The sequence below is a fragment of the Callorhinchus milii genome, unplaced genomic scaffold (genome assembly GCF_018977255.1).
Source record: "Callorhinchus milii isolate IMCB2004 unplaced genomic scaffold, IMCB_Cmil_1.0 Scaffold15, whole genome shotgun sequence".
Taxonomy (NCBI): Eukaryota; Metazoa; Chordata; class Chondrichthyes; order Chimaeriformes; family Callorhinchidae; genus Callorhinchus; species Callorhinchus milii.
The window spans coordinates 7,789,418-7,810,308 of record NW_024704756.1 but is presented as its reverse complement, the minus strand read 5'-3'; the positions used below and the strand labels follow the sequence as shown (position 1 = coordinate 7,810,308).

The following is a 20,891-nucleotide window of genomic DNA, read 5'->3' as shown; positions in this document are numbered from 1 at the left end:
GCACTTTTTTTTCCATTTCCAATTTCCATGGCCTTGCCCCCTTCTATCTCTCTGACCTGCTGACTCCCTACCAAACTGCCCGCTCCCTCCGTTCAGCAGGCTCCTGTCTGCTCCATGTCTCCCGCCCGACCCGCTTTATCATTTGGTGGCCGGGCTTTCAGCCTCTCTGACCCCACACTCTGGAACTCCATCCCACGGTCCCTTCGCCTCGCTTCTTCCCTTGCTTCCTTCAAGGCCGGTCTCAAGACCCTTCTCTTTGGCCAGGCCTTTGGTCATCCTCCCGCCTCTCTGCCTTTCCTCACCCCTACACCACCCCTCCCCCATGCTCGGGTCCCGACCCCTGACTGTTCAGCGCTTTGGGACGTCCTCCTGACGTGAAAGGCGCTCTATAAATGTAATGTTATTGTTGTTGTTTAATATGTACACACACTACGGTTGATGATAAACTGACCATTCACTTGAGCAGTTGGCTCGATTTAATACAATGACAACTTTTTAAAAAATTTAAGACAATGACAAACTGGAAGTGTTGGAGAAAACAATGATTTGCCACTTAAAGTGCAAAGACTCTCTTTGCTTTTTGCCTGGAAGATGTGCTTACATCAATACTGCTGAGTGCATGCTCTGTGACTGAAATGATCAGTCCAGAAATTAGATTCACCTGTGCAATGTAACCCTTAAAAACACGTGTTATTTAAGTATTCAGCCATATTATGTTTCCTTCCATATTGACATCTGAAACTACACACCTACCCATTGCAGAGAAATTAAACGTTCACTTCCTACACATTAGTACCATTACTAAGGCAAAACATACTGTATAACTGAAGTTGACCTCTCATGCTGTTTCAATCAATAGTATCATAGCACTAAATGGCTGTATTCATTCCATCTGAGTGAGTGGCTGACAACAGGAGAGAAGATTATCGGTGAGGTAAAACGGGTAAAGTTATCATGGGATTGGTCTTGAAGAGCCTTTTTAAGCTCTGTGTGTTCTATGCATTGTGAATTCATATAAATGTCCCAATTAAGTTGCAAATGTATGTATTGTTGCATCATTTTTACAAAGGCAAGTCTCAAGAAGAGTAAATTAGAAGCCAACAACAGATATAAGAGACTCCATGCATTGCAGTCATAAGTTTTGCATTCAGAAGGAAGTTACTATTGGAGATAGAGTTTCAGCTTATAATAGCATCAAACAACAAACAATACATACAAGTAGGAATCTAAAACTCCTGCAGTAGAGTCAAGTGATAATTTGGAGGAACAACATTCCATATGTGCTGCCTATTAACTTTTATAAAGGCGTTCTGAGGAATTAGATTATCTGCTTGTTTACTCGGCAAAAATCTTTACTAGGGTAAACCGGATATCCTTTGAGCCAGAATTCCCTTTAGGTTCTTCACTGTTAGGAATCACTTAATAAATTGTGTTTAAACCAATGTAAAATGTGCATTATGCGCATACAGGAATATTGGATCCTGTATTATTTCATGTTACATAGGAGATCACGGCATATTATTGAATTTTAAAATGAGGGGCTATTGCACATTCTCAGACACAAATATAACAGCTCTCATTGAAACCAGGATGCTCCTAATTTTGTTTCTTGAATTCCTTTTGAAGTCACTTGCGAATGAAAGATCTCAAGACAAAAATAGATCATGTGCACAATTTTTATCAATGCTAGATTTGTTCTGGTGACATGTCCAAATACATGGCCAGGGATTTTTGGGGGTATTTATAAGTATTCAATGAGTTGCAGTTTGCATTTTGTGATGTACACACACACAACTAAATTGCAGATAAATTGCTCTCTGCCATCTCTCCGTTAAAAAATAAATCTACAATAAAAGAAACAAAAAGTCAGCAATAATTTGTTTACACAAAATTAGTTTTTTGCCAGAGACTTTTTGTAAATCTCTTCATGAGAAATTCTCCACTTGTAATTTATGAAGCATTTAAAAATACCAGAGTGGTTAATCCGTCACAAATAAAATGTTTTAAAATGACAATAAAAAAAACCCTGAACTTTTTACCTTTACCGTAAGTCGCTTACAGCGTTTCATTAAAGTTAATAATCTCCTACTTTTTTTTTAATGATCAATACATTCTCTGCCAGTGGACATAAAATGGACTGGAAGGTAATGGGAAAGATTCATTTGTACATTACTTGGGTATTTTAAGGTTTAATGTTTCACGCTCTCTCTCTGGAATGCATCACGTTCTTTAGGAATGGTGATCATTAGACAAATGAGATGGCCATCCAGCCTCACGACTGTACTTCAGAATATGTTCTTCACTTCCGTTCCCTACTTAATTTCTTCTTCTTTCCTCTTGTGCCATGAGTTGTTCAGGTTGCTTCAAACATTTTAAGAGGTATTGTACTACAGAATTCAACTAGTTTCACAGAAAAGGCACACATAGGAATAAGCAGCCAGTTTAATTTTAGATTTTATAGGGTTGATTTGCTATGAATTCAAATGGTAATAATATTGTGATGGATGCTGTTCCTTTGATCAGCATGTCCTTCAAGCCACATTCAAAAGCTACAGGCCATTAAACTGTATCCTTGGCAGCAAAATAATGCAAACCTTGTACTGCAATTGAACGGTGGCAACATCATTGAGCAATAAAGTTTAAAGGTGTGCAGAATTAGCCAGTTTTGTGCGAAAGCCAAAGGTATAGTCCAAGAGATACATGCATTAACACAGGAAGCTTTTGTGTGGGTTGTATGTCTGTGTGACAGGTGATATCACAGGCAAGCACTAATCTGTAAAATGAAGGCAAACTTGGGAATCTCAAAAATGGAAATGCAAATTAAGGTGATAAATGGCACGGATTCTCAAGCCTTGGCACAAACATGATGGGCCAAATGTCCCCCTCTGTGCTGCAGAATTCTATGATTCCATGATTGTCGTGTTTCATTTAAATAAGTGAATATTTGAATTCCGATCTTAATACGTTTAAAGAAAAGTGAAACCCTCCGATGCTAATGATCAGCATTTTCTGGCAAAATAAATTGTTTGTCCCCCAGTGAGCTTAAAGACCTTTTTTTCAAAATAGGCTACTGAAGAACCTTAAAGCCATACTAATATAGTCAAGCTCTTGACTCGAATTACTAAAGATGAAATCAATAAAATGTGTTGACCAGTAATATTTCCTATCAAAATCATTGATGTTCAAATTTCTGAGCCACCAGACTTTTCACTTACTGCCAGGGGCAAATTAAATCACCCAATTTAAAATTTTTAGTGTTAATCAAAGAAGTTCCTGAACAAGCTGGATACAATTCACCTGAACCCGGTAAATAAGTGTGTAGTTTTACTATCTGATGTCCAGATTTGATGGGACATGGCAGCTTTGTCAGAACAGAAAAAAGACTCTTCTTTCCCCTCCATTTACATATGAAGTTTATTTAGTCCCTGAACCCAATATTGAAAGTTGGCGCCTTTCTATCAATTTTTTCACAAAAATAAATTCATCATTCTGTGCTGTAACTTCTTCAATTCTACAGCTAATAAATCTGCAAACCGTTATGTTGTAATTTTGTTGTTGTTGTTGATTAAAGACAAAATGGATTGAAGGAACAAGAGAAATCTATTCTGATTATCAATGCAGTCTGTTTTGTAGGCTTATGGACATGTGCATTTCTCTTCATCAATTCTGAACAAGTGCCTTTTCCTTGGGCTAGAAATTACATTGTCACACTCTCATACTGTCTCTGAAGTGCAGACGTGGGGCTTCAACAGTATTACTGTGGTGAAGCATGTTGTTTTAATTGCATTCAAAAGCTTCTGACATTGAAGTTAAATGGATATTAATCCTAATTATCCTTGCCTTTGATGTGGCCCTTTTCACCCTGGGAGGGTGTCTCAAAACACTTCACAGGATATTACTGCAAAGTATAGGTGACTGTATTTTTTTGGCGAATGCATCGGCCAATTTTTGCACAGCAAAGTCCCACAAACAGCCCAAAAAGTGAATAATCAATGTTAATGGGGAATTATTGCAGTACACCTGGAGAAATTCTCTTTTGGAACTGGTGCCTTGGGATCTTTAACATCTCCCTGAGCAGGCAGACGGAATCTTGGTTTAACGTCTCATCCAAAGGATAGCACCTCCAGCACTCCAACACATGACCAGCACTGCACTGGCGTGTCAGCCAAGGCTTATAAGTTCAACGTCCCAAAGTAGGGGCCTGAATCCACAGCCTTCTGACTCAAAGGTGAGGGTGCTACTAGTTGAGCCACACTAACACCCCAGGTGCAGTGAGTGATTACTGTACGTACGATTTTTCAACTGCCAGTGCTGACTGTCTTGATTTTTTGCTGAGAAATTAACAGTTAAATAGATGGGTGAGTTACAGGTCTCTAATGCAATCAGATAGCTTTACAAGAGTGAACCTCAAGTAATTTATAACCAACACCAGGGGATGAATTACCTCCTGCCAGACATTTTTTCTTTGTGATATTATTTAAATCTAGTCTCAACACATGCTTTAAAATAATGTTCAATTTAGAGGTATTTGGCAGACATCCTGAGTTCAAAGAAGGTTGCATAGTGTAATAATAATGTTTGCATATGATATAGCGCCTTATCGTGTCTTCGTAATTTCATGTAGGTTAAAAAATAATAAAATTGACAGAGGTATAGGACATGCAAGTCGTTGTATGACAGACAAGAAAGCGGCTAAACTGTTGAACCAGATTGCGGATTAACAAAATAAATTGCACAGTCTAGACATAATTGGAATGGAAGATCACTATTTTAAAGTGTCAATATCCAATTCATGATCATCACAACTCAAAAGCGTAGACACACTTTTAGCCATTGCCAGGAGAAGATAGACTTAAAATTAGGATTTTAATTCAAAAGCAAATGAAAACAGTGGATTTGATTTAATACCACACATACCAGAGATTGAGCTCAAAGCTTTAAATTATGACTGTGATTGGGATGATACAAATAACCCACTTGAGCTTTACTCTCAGGAGTTTTATGATAGGATATGAACTCCCAGATTGGATTAAAGCCGTGATCTCACTGTGCAATAGCCATGGTTTACTGTATAGGTTCATAATATTATCGAGTGGTCAAAAATGTTGTGGATAAATCTAAGACAATTCATAATTAAATAGCTGGGGATAGTGGTATGAAAGGGTATGGGGAAAAGAGCAGGAGAATAGGGATAGAGGAGATAGCTTTGAGCAAATGCTCACCTGTGTGCTGTAAGCATTCTAATCTTCTGCAGGTGACATAAATAAAACAGGTGACATATGTACACACAGAGGATTGTCCATTAGGAAAGGTACAAACAATAAAAAGATTTGGGTGCAATTATTGACCATTAACTGAAACTACTTGGTGTACGTGGAATGCAGCAATGCCAGCAGAAATACTGGAAATCTCTGACAGAGAAAAATAAATCAGTGATTCTGCTATTACCTTTAATCGGAACAGATTTGCTCTTGCAGAGGGTTATCAACCTGCTGTGGATTCAGCATTTGGGGTTTATTTCAGATTTGCAGCATTCAGTTTTCCTATTCTTTCCTAATCAACTACTTTAATATGATTTGTGGGTATTTGACTGCAAATCAAAAGAAGCATTACTGACCTTGGAAAGCACACTTTCAAAATATTGGGGTCTAATTTGCCAGGCTAACAAACCCCGGCTATGTTCTGTTAATTATAGCATCCAAATCACATGAAAACCTAGTTAATAAACTGTGCAAAAGGCTATACACTCTCAGACAATCTCTTGTCAACTGCTGAATAGACTATTGATCAGAACCATATAATGCTATGTTGGTGATTTCCTTTGAAAAAGACTTGGATAATGCAATAGCAATGAATACAGCCAAAAAAGATGAAATAGACCTTGGAATACAATGTTTCTTGTGCCTTGGGACCACAGAAATGTCATCTAGAGAAAGCAAAAGACCAGTGCTCAATAATGCTAAGGAGTTTGCTCGATTACCTTTTATATTTTTCAGAACTCCCTCAGGAAACCAAATAAATTGGTTGAGATGGTGATGGTCCAAATTGCACATGTCCTAGTGAAGGAACTACTTATAGCTTGATTGATTAAATTGCCTTGTCTGATCTGATACTTCCTAACCTTCTTAATATCCAGGATAATGGGATAAAACATAAAATATAATGTACCAGACAGATTTGACTTCAAAATACTATATGCCCTCTAATTCCTCATCCAAATGACCATTTTTCATGGGTGAACTCAGACAATCAACATTGGCATACTATATCCATATGGGAAGGAGGGCATCACAACTGATAAGGGAAATCCTGCCCTTATCAGAAATGCACACAATTTCTATCCAGGCCCAATGGACAGAAATCAGCAGAATTAATTTGCTCCAGTTGAGATCGACAAATCACCTTTCTTCATGTCAGAGTTTTACGTTGCACAAACCCTTTTGCAACTAAATCATCAGGACTAAAGATCGATTTCCTTGCAGAATTCCTACATATTTAATTTGAAATGTAGCTTTTTGTGTGTGTGATTTTTTAGAAACGTGACAATATTAAGTACAATAACTTGGTGCNAAAAACATTATTGGGGAAAATTTCCACCTGGGGCCTCATTTACTCTTATTTATGCAGCATTTCTGTGCCAGAATTTGACAAATTGTTGAATTCAGTCTCAACATTGAAGCCAGTTTTCTGTAGTTCTTAAAATAACCAAAAGAACTACCTTCAAAATTATGATTGTATTTAAGAATGTGCCAAATTACATTAGGCAAAGGAATGCTAAATAAGTAGATTAGATCAAGACCATCAAGACTATATCTCCATATAGCTATAGCCAGTTATAAAAATCAGGCAGACAGCAATGCTGCATTCATTCTGTGCTTACAGCAGGTGCATGGAATATTCAGCATAGTTTTTGTCCCTTTCATTCTACAAACATCATTTTTTTTACGATCAGTACATATTCTCTGGGTTAGTTTTATATTAGTCTGATGTGTATCAATGTGTTCCTTGTTTACTTCTAAGTTCATTTTGAATGTTATCATGCTCCCAAAAGAATTGGTGCCAAAAATATTTTTTTAATTCCATTTTCAACACTAAAATCACTTTTTTGAAAGAGACTTTCAAACCCCCCTCACCAAAAAGGTACAATAAACTGCTTATGAAGAACTCTTCTTCTTGATCGTGTAAACTTATTTGAAATTCCGTAAATTTATTGGATTTTGTAATTGTTATCTGAATACTGATTTTGCTTGTACTCTACAGGGATTTGTTACAATTTAATCATTTTAACCAATTTCACTGAAGTGAACCGGTTTCATATACAACTGAAAAAGGAAATTAAAAACATTTTTTTCCTCTTGGATACTGAGACTCAAAAATTAAATGCCTCAGCCTCATCCCAGTAGCCATCAGCCAGCAGCAAAATCCACAGCTCATTTGTCTCTGTTTTGACAGCCGCACTGTTTGAAGTTGTGGTTAATGGAAATAGGATTTGGTGCGTGTGTTATGGTGGGTTGTGACCGCAATATCATTTTTAACAACAACGGCTATTTACATTTATATAGCACTTTTCACGTCTCAAAGCACTTCACACAGCTGACTTGGAGCCTGAGCTGGTGGGAAGAGCTGGGGGGGGGGGAAAAGTAGCTGAAAGTCTGGTCAAAAAGGTAGGTTTAATGGGCTCGCAGGGAGAGGTGGTGGTGAAGTGGGAGATGTTGTCGGTGTGGGGGAAAGCTGAGTGAGTGAGAGCCTGAATATAGGTGTTGGAAGGATGGTTGGGGGTTGAACAGATACCAAGGTGCCCAACGGCTCTGTGGGGTGTTGTCAGAGTCTGAGGTGAGAAGGCAGTGGTCCTGGAGTCACGGGAAGAGGCAAACAGATTGAGTTGAGTGTCATTTGTGTAGCTGTGGTGTGAGTGTGAGCCTTGCAGGGTTGGGTGGAGAAGCTATTGGAAGAGACAAATGTAAGAGCCTGGGATAGGTAAAAGTGAAACCATGAAAGAACAGATCCATGGAGGTGGAGCAGGGAGGAGAGACAGTGGAGAAGGATGGCGCGGTTGACAATGTCACAGGCAACAGAAAGGTCGAAGAAAATGAGGATAGCCATTTAATAGTGTTCCTCTCAATTCAAATGCTTCAGGCACTTTTCCAAAGCACAGTTCACTGACCTGACTACAAAGTACAATTACAAACTTTTCCCTCGCTGAACATAACTGAACAGCACTCCCTCCAGGGCTCCTTTTACTTGATAGTCACAAAATATTTTGATGTATAATGTCCTCAAGGCAACATAGGATTTTGCTAGGTTTTAAAATAAATTCAGCACAAGTATCATTTCCAAAAATGATACACAAAGGAAAGCCTGGTGGAATGCAAATAATTCTAGTGCTGACGTGAAGTGCACAAAGTGTTCATTGTAATTTTAGTAACTAATTGGGAGCAAAGAAAGAGAGGTCACAAGCTAGAACCACTATCTTGTTCTACCAATTATTGAAATTTCCATACAGGTGCTGTGCTGGCTCATAAACAAAGAAACATATATTTTTCTCAGCTGTGTAAAACGTAAAGCTAAAAATAGTTGTCAGCTGAAACAGTTTAAAAACTTCTGTGGCAAATTAGAGACAAAGATGTCTTGTATAATCTAATAAGTACTGGCAGCCCGGTACTGTTTCATTAATTGCTATGGTGATCTTGAAATAGAAACTGCTAATTATTCAGAGTTTACAAAAAATGAAAAGCAACTAGATACTGTGCTTATCACTTTTTGCACACTTTACATTGCTTGTTTCTGCAATGATTTGAGAAACAGCTGGATGACAGACATGGCTCCTTCAGGATTCACCACCCCAATGCAGCAAGTAGTTTGATGCTCTAAACAGATTGAACAAGCAATCACACTCCAAATCGCTTCTTATTTTGCATGGACAATCTTAACATTTTGGGTTGGAAAGGACACCAGTTTCCTTACCTCAAGTCTAACACATTCATCCTGTTGCCACCTGTGCCTGTGATAGCAAGCAATCCTTTCAGGAATTGTAGAAGCATGAGACACTTTGGAGTCTGTATGAAATCCATCACTGATGATAAATGATATGCAATTTAAACTCACCATGTCAGTTTGACGGACAATTATTGTAAAAAAAACTGTAAGTTTGACCAAATGAAGAACAGGTTAATCCCTCACAGAATAAATTGCCCTCATCTTTTAGTTACCTTTTAGATTAAATGCTCAGCAATGATCAGCACCAATCAGATCGGATAATGTGATCTGTGGTTGTCGGTATTTTAGTTGGTTCCCAATGACTTGAGATCAAGAGGTTCTGAGTTCAAATGTCATTGGATCCACCAATATCTTCATTTTTTGAGGTCAATAAAATGGGTAACTATAAAAGAAAATTTCAGAGGGAGGGAGGGAGAGAAATAGATTCCAGCAAGGCAAGCCAATCAAAGCTAGAAAGCTTTGCAGCAATCCAATGGTTGTATAGCACATTGTCAAATTGTCATAATGTCTCAAAGCGCTTTGCAAGATTTACTGTAAGAATTGGGGCTTTGACTGCAGATTTGAGGGCATGTCTCTCCGAGGGGCAGGATGGTTCACGATGGACAAGTATCGTGCTGGGAGTGGGGGGGGGGGGGGGGGGTGGGGGGGGGCTACTGTTAACTGATGTAACTATTTCATAGTGTAAAGAATTTTAATATTGATTTAAGCTACACAGCAGTAGCCATTTATTTCTTACAGAATGGGGAGAGCTTATGTGGCTCAACACAAGCATTAGAAAGCATAGCTTAGCGCACATCAGAAAGAAGACTGATCATGTATTCAGCTACAAGGATTGTAGAATGATATAAATCTTAATATTTTAAATTTAACCAATGTCTCTAAAATAATCAGATAAGAACGACGACTTGTTGCTTTTACTTTCTCAGTGCACAGTGAGCACTGGTCCATCCTTCATTTGTCAGTGCTGCAAATACTGTATTTAGATTTTCTAAGATTGTAACCACAGTATTTCCCGCTGCAGTATTTATTTAAAGAACGTTATTTTAAAAAAAATCTCAGTCATAGGTTACAAAGGCAATTGAATTCAATAGTCTCACCAATGATGACTGCTGCCAACACAATGTATCCACACTCAGATTTGAATGCAGCTGACAGATGCAGGCTGTTTGCAATAACAATAACTTGTGTTTATGCAGCATAAAAAGTTGACTTAAAGTACTTGACAAATATTGTGGTGGACACCGAGCAGGGAATTTGGGCCGTTTAAAGATAATCCTTGCATTTTTACATAGTGACCCATCACGTTAAAACACCTCAAAGGGCTTCAGAGATTTTTGGTAAAGTGTAAAGAGTGTGCATTTTATAGCAAACTTCACCATCGGTACCACAAAAAATAATACCAGGACGTAAGTGTTTTGCTTTCAATCCAGCAAGATGAATTGGTCATTGAGAAGGCAGGTTAGTGGGAATAGTGAGATAAAAATAAGCATCTGTTGATCCACCTTCCTGATGCTGTGCATTGTTCACCTTAGTTCATAAAAAGGCACAACACAGAATGCTGACAACTCAAAAGAGCTCTAGAATTTCCGGTTTATGATACCCTGAGAATTCCCAAATACAGGTGCACATGATAAATGAATCACTGAAAATGACCACAGGATGTGGGTAAAGAATAGAAACATTGTCTCTATAAATTAACTTGACAATTGAATACTGACAAAGTTACTTTATCACTGCATTGTACATTGCAAACAAGAATCCCAGAGAAGGCAGATTGAAAAAAGTGCCCAATATGTGAAAATTTTAACTCAAGCCTATTTATAGTTAATGATTCAATTAGCATGCAGTCTTAATGCCATAATGCCTTACTTAAAAGTGTTTTTGATTTGTGGGATGCTACAATGCATAGACAGTTTTGCAACCAAGCAACCACAATGAACGTGATGACTTATTTGTACCATTGAAAAGAATGACAACTTTGGTAAACTCAATCGTACAAGATCCTGGCACATCGGTAAAGTGCATGTTGAGGAAAACTGGAAGCCAGCAAATCATTCCTGTACCTAAAGCAACCAACAAATCTATGTCTCCATCAGTTATTTTGAAATAGTGATAGAGAACAGATCGATTTTTGTGTTCAGCTACACATGGGAGTGGCAAAGGAATGCACAGTTTTATTAGATTTCTGTCCCTTTTGTGTTTCAAAAAGGCATTAAGCAAGCTTGATTTTTCACCCCAGCATCTTGAAGCCCCACTTTGAACGCAGAACTAGATTGCGATTACAGTTTTGGCCTCCAGCGCCTTATTAATAGCCATCTGTTCTCCTTTTACGCAGATTTCCTTTAAGCAGCTGCTCTCCTAGCAGGATGAGTTCTGGTGGTTCAGATGAGTTCTTCCAGTCCATGAATCACGCTGAACAAACTTTTCGGAAGATGGAGAACTACCTCCAGCATAAGCAGCTGTGTGATGTCCTCTTGATCGCTGGGGACCACAAGATCCCGGCACATCGGTAAAGTGCATGTTAGACATCAGTGTGCAGTAACTTATTGGATGTATTTCTACCATTCTCAGGATATTACAGTAACCTAGGATCCTTAAGACCTGGTCAGTAGAAAGTGGCTCACTTTGTACTATTTTGCCAACAATTTAAAAACTCCTATTGCTTTTGACAAAATTGAGAAAAATCATACACAGTTTGAGCAAATGCACAGAATGCGTACTGATATTTATCTGATGCCTCGATAGCATATTTATTACAAGCCCGGAAGTCAGTGAATCATCGGATACATTAAAATCATATCAGAGGGGACTGATGACTTCTGCGAAAGGCCATCTGAGCAACTAACATAGTTGGTGAGATATTAGTCAATTTGCAGCACAGCTGCAATAAATCCTCGAATTCAAATAGTCATCAAAGTGGCACATGCTGTGTTTACATGTCCCCTGCTAAATAAAAGCTTGATGCAAAGATTTGTTCCTCGGATCAATGTTCCAGTAGAACAAAGGGCGAAAAGGAGAAAGCAGACCAATGATTAAAGCGGTTAAAATATGATTCATATGGCAGTACCCACTTATGTGTCAGCTGTCAAATAAACTAGCATTTTAACTTCTTGGCGGTGAAACTAACTAACTTGTTACGATGATGTTATTGCTGGTAGAGGGAAGAGAAGTGCGCTCTTTCTGTTTAAAACGTCAGTGAAGAAAAGGAAAATTTCTATCAGCTTATTTTATAATATTTAGCAATGGATAAATACGACTGCATCTCCAAACACACATACAGAGTAACAATGAGCGCAAAAGGGAATATTTATCTTACACAAATGAACGATAGGAATTAAACTGTTTATAATATTTTTAACATGAAACCATTATCAAACAATTTGAATATAGAATCCTACATTTCACCATTCATAGCATGCTGTGGCTCAGCCAGCAGAGAGTACAGAAATATTTCACCAGCCTGCAGATTGAAAGTCCATTAAAAACAGACACTTAGCCCTAAATAAGATGCAAGTGTGACACTAGCTGTAAGGAATATAATAGCAGTAAGAAATCATTCAAATGGATATATCTACAAATATTACGTTTCATTTCACGTTGCAGTTTTCAGGGTAAGAGTGAGGGGACTGAAATGTATCAGCATTCATTCCCGCATTTTCTACTTATCTCTGATTTTATCTCGATTGCTTTCAGGCTGGTCCTTAGTGCTGTCTCGGACTACTTTGCTGCCATGTTTACAAATGATGTCCGCGAGGCAAAGCAAGAGGAAATTAAAATGGAAGGCGTGGACCCAGATGCACTTAAGGCACTGGTGCATTATGCATACACAGGTACCTTGGATAGAATGGAATATTTTACGGAGATCATTTTATCATTTCAGTACAGATGTCTGTATTGGAGGGCAATCTCAACTTCAGATCTTCAGTAAAGTCAACAGTTGCATCTCGTCAGCTGTCTGAATACTGAACCTAAGTCAAGGTACAGGAGGCCAGAGTCAGATACAGTACTTAAAAATACTGGTATAGAAGATATCAAAGCAAGCTACTTTTCCCGATTTGGGTAAACTGTCAGATGCATCAGGGTTAATATATCTATTATATCTACGTGTACATGTGTGCAAGTCAGAAGATTCATCTGTATGTATATTTATATACATATATTGTTTTTTTATTTTTAGCATCATGAACCTGACTCAAGGTTTCTCTATATTTTACTATCTCTGTAATGATCTCTTTCACTTGCTGACAGGTCTACTGGAGCTGAAAGAGGAAACTATTGAGAGTCTCCTGGCTGCAGCGTGCTTACTCCAACTCTCTCAAGTGGTAGAGGTGTGCTGCAACTTCCTCATGAAACAACTACATCCTTCAAACTGTTTGGGTATAAGGTCATTTGGTGATGCTCAAGGCTGCATGAATCTGTTGAAAGTGGCTCATAGTTATACCACAGTAAGTGATTTACAGATTAAGAAGTAATGGGAAAAGCTGTGTTACTGTATTTGATTGCATTTAGCCTGGATGGTTAAGTGGCGTCTTGAATTTTGGTAGCCATGAGATATTTATTATTCACCTATAAAGTACAGGCAGGACACACTACAATATATCCTGGGAAGCATTGTTAGTAGTATTATTATTGTTCACTGTTGTCTCTCCATTCGCTCTCTGCTTTTGATTTAAAGTTTTACTCTCTTATCCACTGTTTTCTGACCATTCAGAACATCAAGAAAGGAAACAGTTTTGTTATAATCCTAAAAAATATGCAATCTATGCTTTTGATAAAATGCCTTATCATGAATGAGAGAAAATTGGAAGAGCAAAAACTGGTGAAAGAAAAGGCTGTTCAACTAACAGCTGTGTTTAAAAGAACAAAAGAAATGAGCTATTCAATATGAGAAAGTTATCGTTTAATTTACTGGATTTGTTATAGCTGATTGGGTCAACAGCATTGCAAATGATTATATACTCTGTTGATAATGTGGAGTCCTGTAGCTCAGTGGTTAGAGCACTCGCTTTGCAAGTGAGAACCTGGGTTCAATTCCAAGCAGGGCCAAACCTTGGGCAAGTTTCCTTACTCCACACACCTGATAATAATCCCTCCAAAACCAAAAACAATAATAAAATTGGTCATTTTCAATCTATGACTGTTTGTGGGACATTGCTGAGCGCAATTGGCTGCCGCGTTCACCCACAAATATACAGTCAATTCACTTTACAGTGTGTTCTGTGAAGCGCTTTAGGATGTCCTCCCGACGTGAAAAGCGCTATATCAAATGCAAGGATTATTATTATTATTATTATTATAAGGTTAGTTCTTGCTTTAATCTGTCAGTTTCTAGCCTGTGTGCGATGCCTTACATTTTCAAGAGAGTTTAGCAATTAGGCATGAGTCTATTTAAACTCCAATCAGCACCACAATTAGTAGTGGGTAATTGTTAATCTGCCGGGGAGATGCATTCAGGTTTGCTGTAAAGCACAATTTCAGTTTCCAAGGACACAAGGTGATACGGATTCTGCTTACGGGAATCATCACTGCTCTGTAGGAAGATCAGACTTTATACAGTCAATTCACTTTACAGTGTGTTCTGTGAAGCGCTTTGGGACGTCCTCCCGACTTGAAAAGCGCTATATCAAATGCAAGGATTATTATTATTATTATTATTACATGTTGATTCATAGTCCATCGTTGTGTAAAAAAAAGTTTTGTAATGTTGGGAATCCAATTCAATCCAGATCACAGGATTTTAGTTGAGCTCCCACTTGCAATCCAATCTATGTCTTTGGTGTGTTTCCTTTCACTGTCTGGTTTCGGAGCACCATTTGCCACCGGTGCAAGCATTAAGGGATTCCTCAGTCACGTTCAAAAAAAGGAACAAACTGCCTCTCATAACTTTTGCACTTACCCGTGTCGTAATTTAATAGTTCTGTACAACTGGATTTCAGTATATGAGAAGAGAGGAAATTGATAATTTACAATGGAAAGCAAATACCTAAAATGTCTGAGGAGCAATTTGGACTTTTGTTGAATCTGTAATTTTAAGACCTTGGTCGGCACATTTTTATTCATTTGATGTTTTTGTCTGACGTGCACTGGCATTGTATTAACCATTAAAACCTGCAGCAGCTTCAAACCAACTCTTTACACAAACTTGTGCTTAACTCAAATGTAATTGCCAACTGCATCTTCTCATGGTTTACTTGTACTGTCCCTGTTGTTGCCACTGTACTACAGCACAGCTTCAAAGACTGTGCATGCAAGTCAGAGGAAATAAATCCACACTGTCTGCATTACGTTTTAATGTAAACAGATTACAAATGGGAATTCCCTGATGTAGTGCAGATAGTAGACCGCAAGCATTTAATCTGCTATCCCTGGGTCAGAAAAGTGGACCACTGCCACCCATGGTATGGAGGACAAAAAATTTAGTCATATTTTGCTCATTATGCCAAACTTAACACAATTATATTTTAATTTGATTTTCATTGCAGTTGTGCACACAGGAATTTTCAGTAGTAGAAATGTGGAATCTGGTCAGTGAAATATGAGCACATCCTGTTTAATCTCTTCACTTGTGGATACGACAATGCAAGACCTTATTAACAATTTCCTGCCTCTGTATCTTTCTCGCACAGGCAAAGCCCATCCTGATAAACAGTTTTGCCTATTTTTGTAAACTGAAATGGACTAAGCTTCCGGTTCCTATTTTCCAGACAAAAAACACAGTGAGAGGATGTGGATAACAGCTCCCAGCCCTGTCATTTTTGGAATCAGCACTTTTAGCTCTGCCTGTTTCCCCCCCTCCCCCCCCAATTGCTTCTCATTTTCGGACAAACCATGTGATGAGATGAAAATCCAGAACAAAAATAACGCACGTGTGACCCAAAATAAATTTGCTGAATATCAAATTTGTTAAATAAACAAGGCATTGAGCAAAAAAATCCAAGCCAGAAATGAGATTGTCCAGAGTCAAAGAGTTGGACGTCCTCCCGAACGTGAAAGGCGCTATACAAATGTAATTTTGTTGTTGTAGCTAATAATCATTGCAACTGTTAGAAGTACAATATTGATAATTAGTGAGCATGCAGGTGAGATCTGGAGGATTGAGTTACTTTCCATCCTGGTGTGTAAGTCTTTATTTTGGTGCTGGCTCATGGGGACAGAGGACTACGCAACAGACAGATGAAAATAGGTCAAAACTTAATACAACGAGTGCATGTACCTGATCAGTACAACAAACCTTTTTCTCCAACACAGTGATGACTCGAAATGATGTGAAGAATATGCGTCAAATACACTTCCATGAAAAATATTACCATGGGAATAGAGAGTAAGGAGTTTATCAAAACCAGAGCAGATTTTAATCTGAATGTCTGTCAGAGTTGATTTATAAGCATTGAAATCTGACCATGAAGATTGATTTACAATATGGAAGTGGCAATCAAGTCACTGAATGATAACTGAGGCCGAATTTTTTGAAGTCCTTTCATTCTAGGCAATATAAGTATGATTCCTGATCGTAATTTATAAAATCATTTAGTCATATATTTTTTATTACTTGACGGAATAAAAAGCTCCTGCAGATAACTGTTTAAGAATTATGTGAATAACAATAATCCATCCTCGTCAACTAGTTTGTTGTTCTGTTCAATTGTGTGTAAGTTTCTTGAAAAAAGTGGATTGTGAGCATTTGTTTTTGCATTATCAGTGTGCAGCTAATGAATAAGGTGCATTTACTAATAGCAAATACTGATACAGAAGTTAAAGCGCATTTTGAAACATGTCCTTATCAAGGGCTTAATATTTTAATTGCTTCTTATCCATCATGCACACACAGTAAATTGAAGTGCCAAGCCTGTCACTACCTCAGGATATGAATTTCTGGTTCTTTTATCATATTGATTGACTGAAATGCTTGGTCCAAATGACTCAATGAACCAAACATGAATAAATGCAGCCTAATAAGAATGAGCTGCATTTGCAACCGTTGGAAAAACTATGTGTTTCACTGAATGCTGTGTGACTTCTTTAGTAATGAGATAGAGGCAGCTTACTGCATACAAAAATATTTCAGTGTGTGGTTCTCACAAATCTCAATCACAAATTTCCCTGCAGCACAGCTTTAGTCTGCATTTCATCATAATTATCAAAAATTGAGTCACACATTTCACCCACCCCTCCAACTTGTTTCACTTGTTTCGACCCTCAACTTCCAAACTCCATCACGCCTAATACAGTCCCTTAAAGAAATGGTGTATATTGCAGAGCTATGGGATAAGAGTGTGGTAATGGGAATAATTGGTAGCTTTGTCAAAGAGCTGGCACAGGCACTATGGGCTGAATGGCCTCTGTGCTGTAAAATTCTGCATATTTACTGCTATCTTCTAGCAGAATGATAAAATAATCCTTACAAGTGCCTTTTATGTTGAGAGGACAACCCAAAGCGCTTCACAGGCTATACTGTAAAGTGCAGTAACTGTATGTTTTGTGGACGAACGCGGAAGCGAATTTGCACAAAGCAAAGTCCCACAATTAGCCAAGGAGTGAATGATATGTCCACTGTTCACTCAGGAAGACTTAATCAAACCTGATAAAGATGCAAATCAGATGTTTAGAGAAATAGATGTAAAGAGAACTCAAATAAGTTTCACTTAATGGAGTTTCAGCAGCAGGGTCAATTATGTTACATAATAATAATAATAATCCTTGCATTTAACATAGCGCCTTATCATATTGTTGAGACGTCTCAAAGCGCTTCATCAAATATATTGTAAAGTGGATTGACTTTATTTTGTGGGTGAAACGCAAAATAGATATACATAGGTGCAGGTGGGAATTTGTAAACTGTAAGCTGTGCACATTTTCTGTTCAGATTTAATGTCACTCATATTTATTGAGGCTGATAAGATTTTTATGGATTTTGTTTTCTCCAGGAACATTTCTTGGAAGTGATAAAGAATCAAGAATTCCTTCTGCTTCCAGCCAGTGAGATTGAAAAGCTTCTCGCCAGCGATGACATCAATGTTCCTGATGAGGAGACCATATTTCATGCTCTAATGTTGTGGGTAAAACATGATTTACAGAAGAGGCAAAAGAATCTGGCGATGCTCTTGTCTTACATCAGACTCCCGCTACTTCCTCCGCAGGTAAAAGGGCAGCAAAGTGGGGTTACTGTTTTTCTATACTGTATGAGGTTAGGAATTTGCTGCCTTCTCAATTAACAATTCTTTTCACTTATTAAAAAAATCCATTACCAAACACTGTATGTTGATTCCATGTTACATCTTTAATTTCATATTCAGTGGGCGTAAAATGCTACATTGCATCAGATTAGATTTATTGTTAGTTTGTTAAAAAGCTGAGCTCTGTAATTAGATATTGAACACGTGTAGAAATTGTTAACTGTAAATACAGCAAATGGTGACTGACGGACTCAAACACTTTCATCAGCTCTTAGCAGATTTGGAAAATAATCCAATGTTTGCCGACGACTTAGAATGTCAGAAACTCCTGATGGAAGCGATGAGGTATCATCTGTTGCCAGAGCGACGGCCCATGATGCAGAGCCCCAGAACCAAGCCCCGCAAGTCGACGGTGGGAGCGCTTTATGCTGTTGGGGGAATGGATACGACCAAAGGTATGTGGAACCACTGTGCACTTGAACCATGTGCGGCAGATAGAATTAGCACCAACATCACTACCAAAAAATAAATAATTCAGGGAGGTCCAACCTTCTGGCTGCACAGGGCCGGGTGCCCTATTTGAGAAACGTGCGCGGGCCACATAAGCAATATTTTTGCGTTTCCCTTCTAGAAACATAACATCACATTTATGGGTTAAAGAGGGAGTGATTAGGTAAACCAGCTGTTAGTTTCGCTGTCAGGATCACCTTTAATTCCTCAGAAACCAGATAATAATGATGATAATAATCCATGCATTTGATGAAGCGCCTTTCACATGCGGAGGATGTCTCAAAATCCCTGTGCAGGATAATATTATAAAGTTGACTGGGTCATGTTCATTATTTTGTAAACTTCCTTCAACTCTGATACCTGCCCCACGGACCCTAAACAAGGGCAAACATCTGTTCCCAATTCTGATGTGCTATTTCTACAGGTGCTACAACGATAGAAAAATATGACCTGCGAACAAACACCTGGATACAAGTAGGCACCATGAATGGAAGACGGCTGCAGTTTGGAGTGGCAGTGATAGACAATAACCTGTACGTGGTTGGTGGCAGGGATGGATTAAAAACCTCTAACACTGTTGAATGCTACAACCCAATAGCCAAGGTCTGGTCTATAATGCCACCAATGTCTACCCACCGACATGGCCTCGGTAAGTAAAACACATTTCTAGCTTGTAAGCAGGGGTTTAATTCTAAAACTCCTCCACAAAGTCTTTTCTGTGTGTGCATCTGACACAGATGTGTCAGAATATTGTCTGAAAGTAGCGATCGTTTGTGGGAAATTCCTTACAATTATCAGTTCTCACAAAGTTTTCGTTGATGTATAAAACACAAATTTGCAATTTTTTAAAAATCCCATTAATGAGGTTCTATAATCTTATTTATCATCACAATCCAAGATTGGGTCTGTTATCAGAATATAACTTTCATGGCAAAAAAAGACAGCATTTCAATTTGAAGCCAGGGCTCAAAAGAATATTTCACAATAAACTTCAGGAATGCAGTTTTTTAAAATATATATTTTACATGAATGCAACTTCTTTTGGTGTGGGGGGTGGGGGAGAAATTGTGTTGACTATTAAACTGTACTGTTATGATTAAAAATAGTTTTCTTACATTTTCTGATGGAAATCTGAAATGCACCAAATTGACTTGGCAATGTGCAATGTAATTGAAATGCTGCGAGGAGAATATCGAATACTAGTAGCTTAGCTACAAATCAATCTGTCTGGATTCAAGTACATGACAGAAGCTCGGCAATAATTACCAGTGAAGAATAAGCCTCCCATTTGTCATATCTGCTAATTTTGGAGGAGTCTCACTCCCAGGCTGCTTACCTCAGCGGATTTTCAGGTTATGCTGGCAGCTACAGTGGTGATTAAGTTTATTGCTTAAAAGTCAGTTAAGTCAGAAGGCAATGGATGACCTCCACATTGTTAAGCATAAATTGTATAAAAGATCAAGAGCAGTGGAACCAACAAATACTGTGTTACAATCTTTCAATAGAATTAGCATTAAAGAATAACACAAGACAAATTATGAGAACTAACTACATTTCAGGATATAAATCAGCTCACTGTCTAAATATGTTATAATGAGCTACGGTGCATAGTTTGTTGAAACAAAATTCTTACAGTACTTGTTAACTGACTTGTCCGATCAAAGTGAGCAAGAAAAATATATTGAAATGTGTGCAGTTAATGCGCAAATTTAGACGTGAGAATTCTTAGGATCAATCTTCAAACTGCAGGTTTTCAGAAACATGTGTCTCCCTGAGCTGACAGCTTCAATAAGCTTTCATTTATGTGCTGCAACACCGAAAATAATTCAATACGACAGTTAAAATAATGCTTAAACACTAGGTGATTCGTGTCGCTGAGATACACAATAAGGCATTATCCAAGCGATGTCAGATGATGTGGATCCTCAGCAAATGTGAAAGCACAGATGTTGAGATGGGTCTGGATCTGTACTGCAAAGGGCTAAATCATTTGACAGAGATAGCAGTGAACCAGCCCTCTGTGTCTTATCAAGAGAGATCATCGAGCAGGACTGTTTGTCGCTCGTAACTACACTGTTCGCATTCATAATTTAGTTATCAGATGGTTCAGCAAATGATTTTAGAATTGCAGATCGATAGGGATTATCGTCTATTGGATGCCAGCTAAGTAGTGTCCTTAATATGTTTGAAGTTAAAGGGAAACAACCGTTC

General features: G+C 38.2%; 1 protein-coding gene across 2 annotated transcripts in view; it reads left to right on the top strand.

Annotated features, from left to right (window-relative positions):
* The window catches only part of LOC103179328 (kelch-like protein 4), a 92,831-nt gene that overhangs the window by 63,456 nt on the left and 8,484 nt on the right, over positions 1-20,891 (top strand). For both annotated transcript variants that reach the window (XM_042340726.1, XM_042340725.1), the window contains exons 2-7: positions 11,333-11,506; positions 12,691-12,827; positions 13,246-13,442; positions 17,922-18,134; positions 18,439-18,625; positions 19,105-19,329. In XM_042340726.1, the coding sequence (XP_042196660.1) occupies positions 11,333-11,506; positions 12,691-12,827; positions 13,246-13,442; positions 17,922-18,134; positions 18,439-18,625; positions 19,105-19,329 (1,133 nt within the window). The remainder of the gene's footprint in view (positions 1-11,332; positions 11,507-12,690; positions 12,828-13,245; positions 13,443-17,921; positions 18,135-18,438; positions 18,626-19,104; positions 19,330-20,891) is intronic.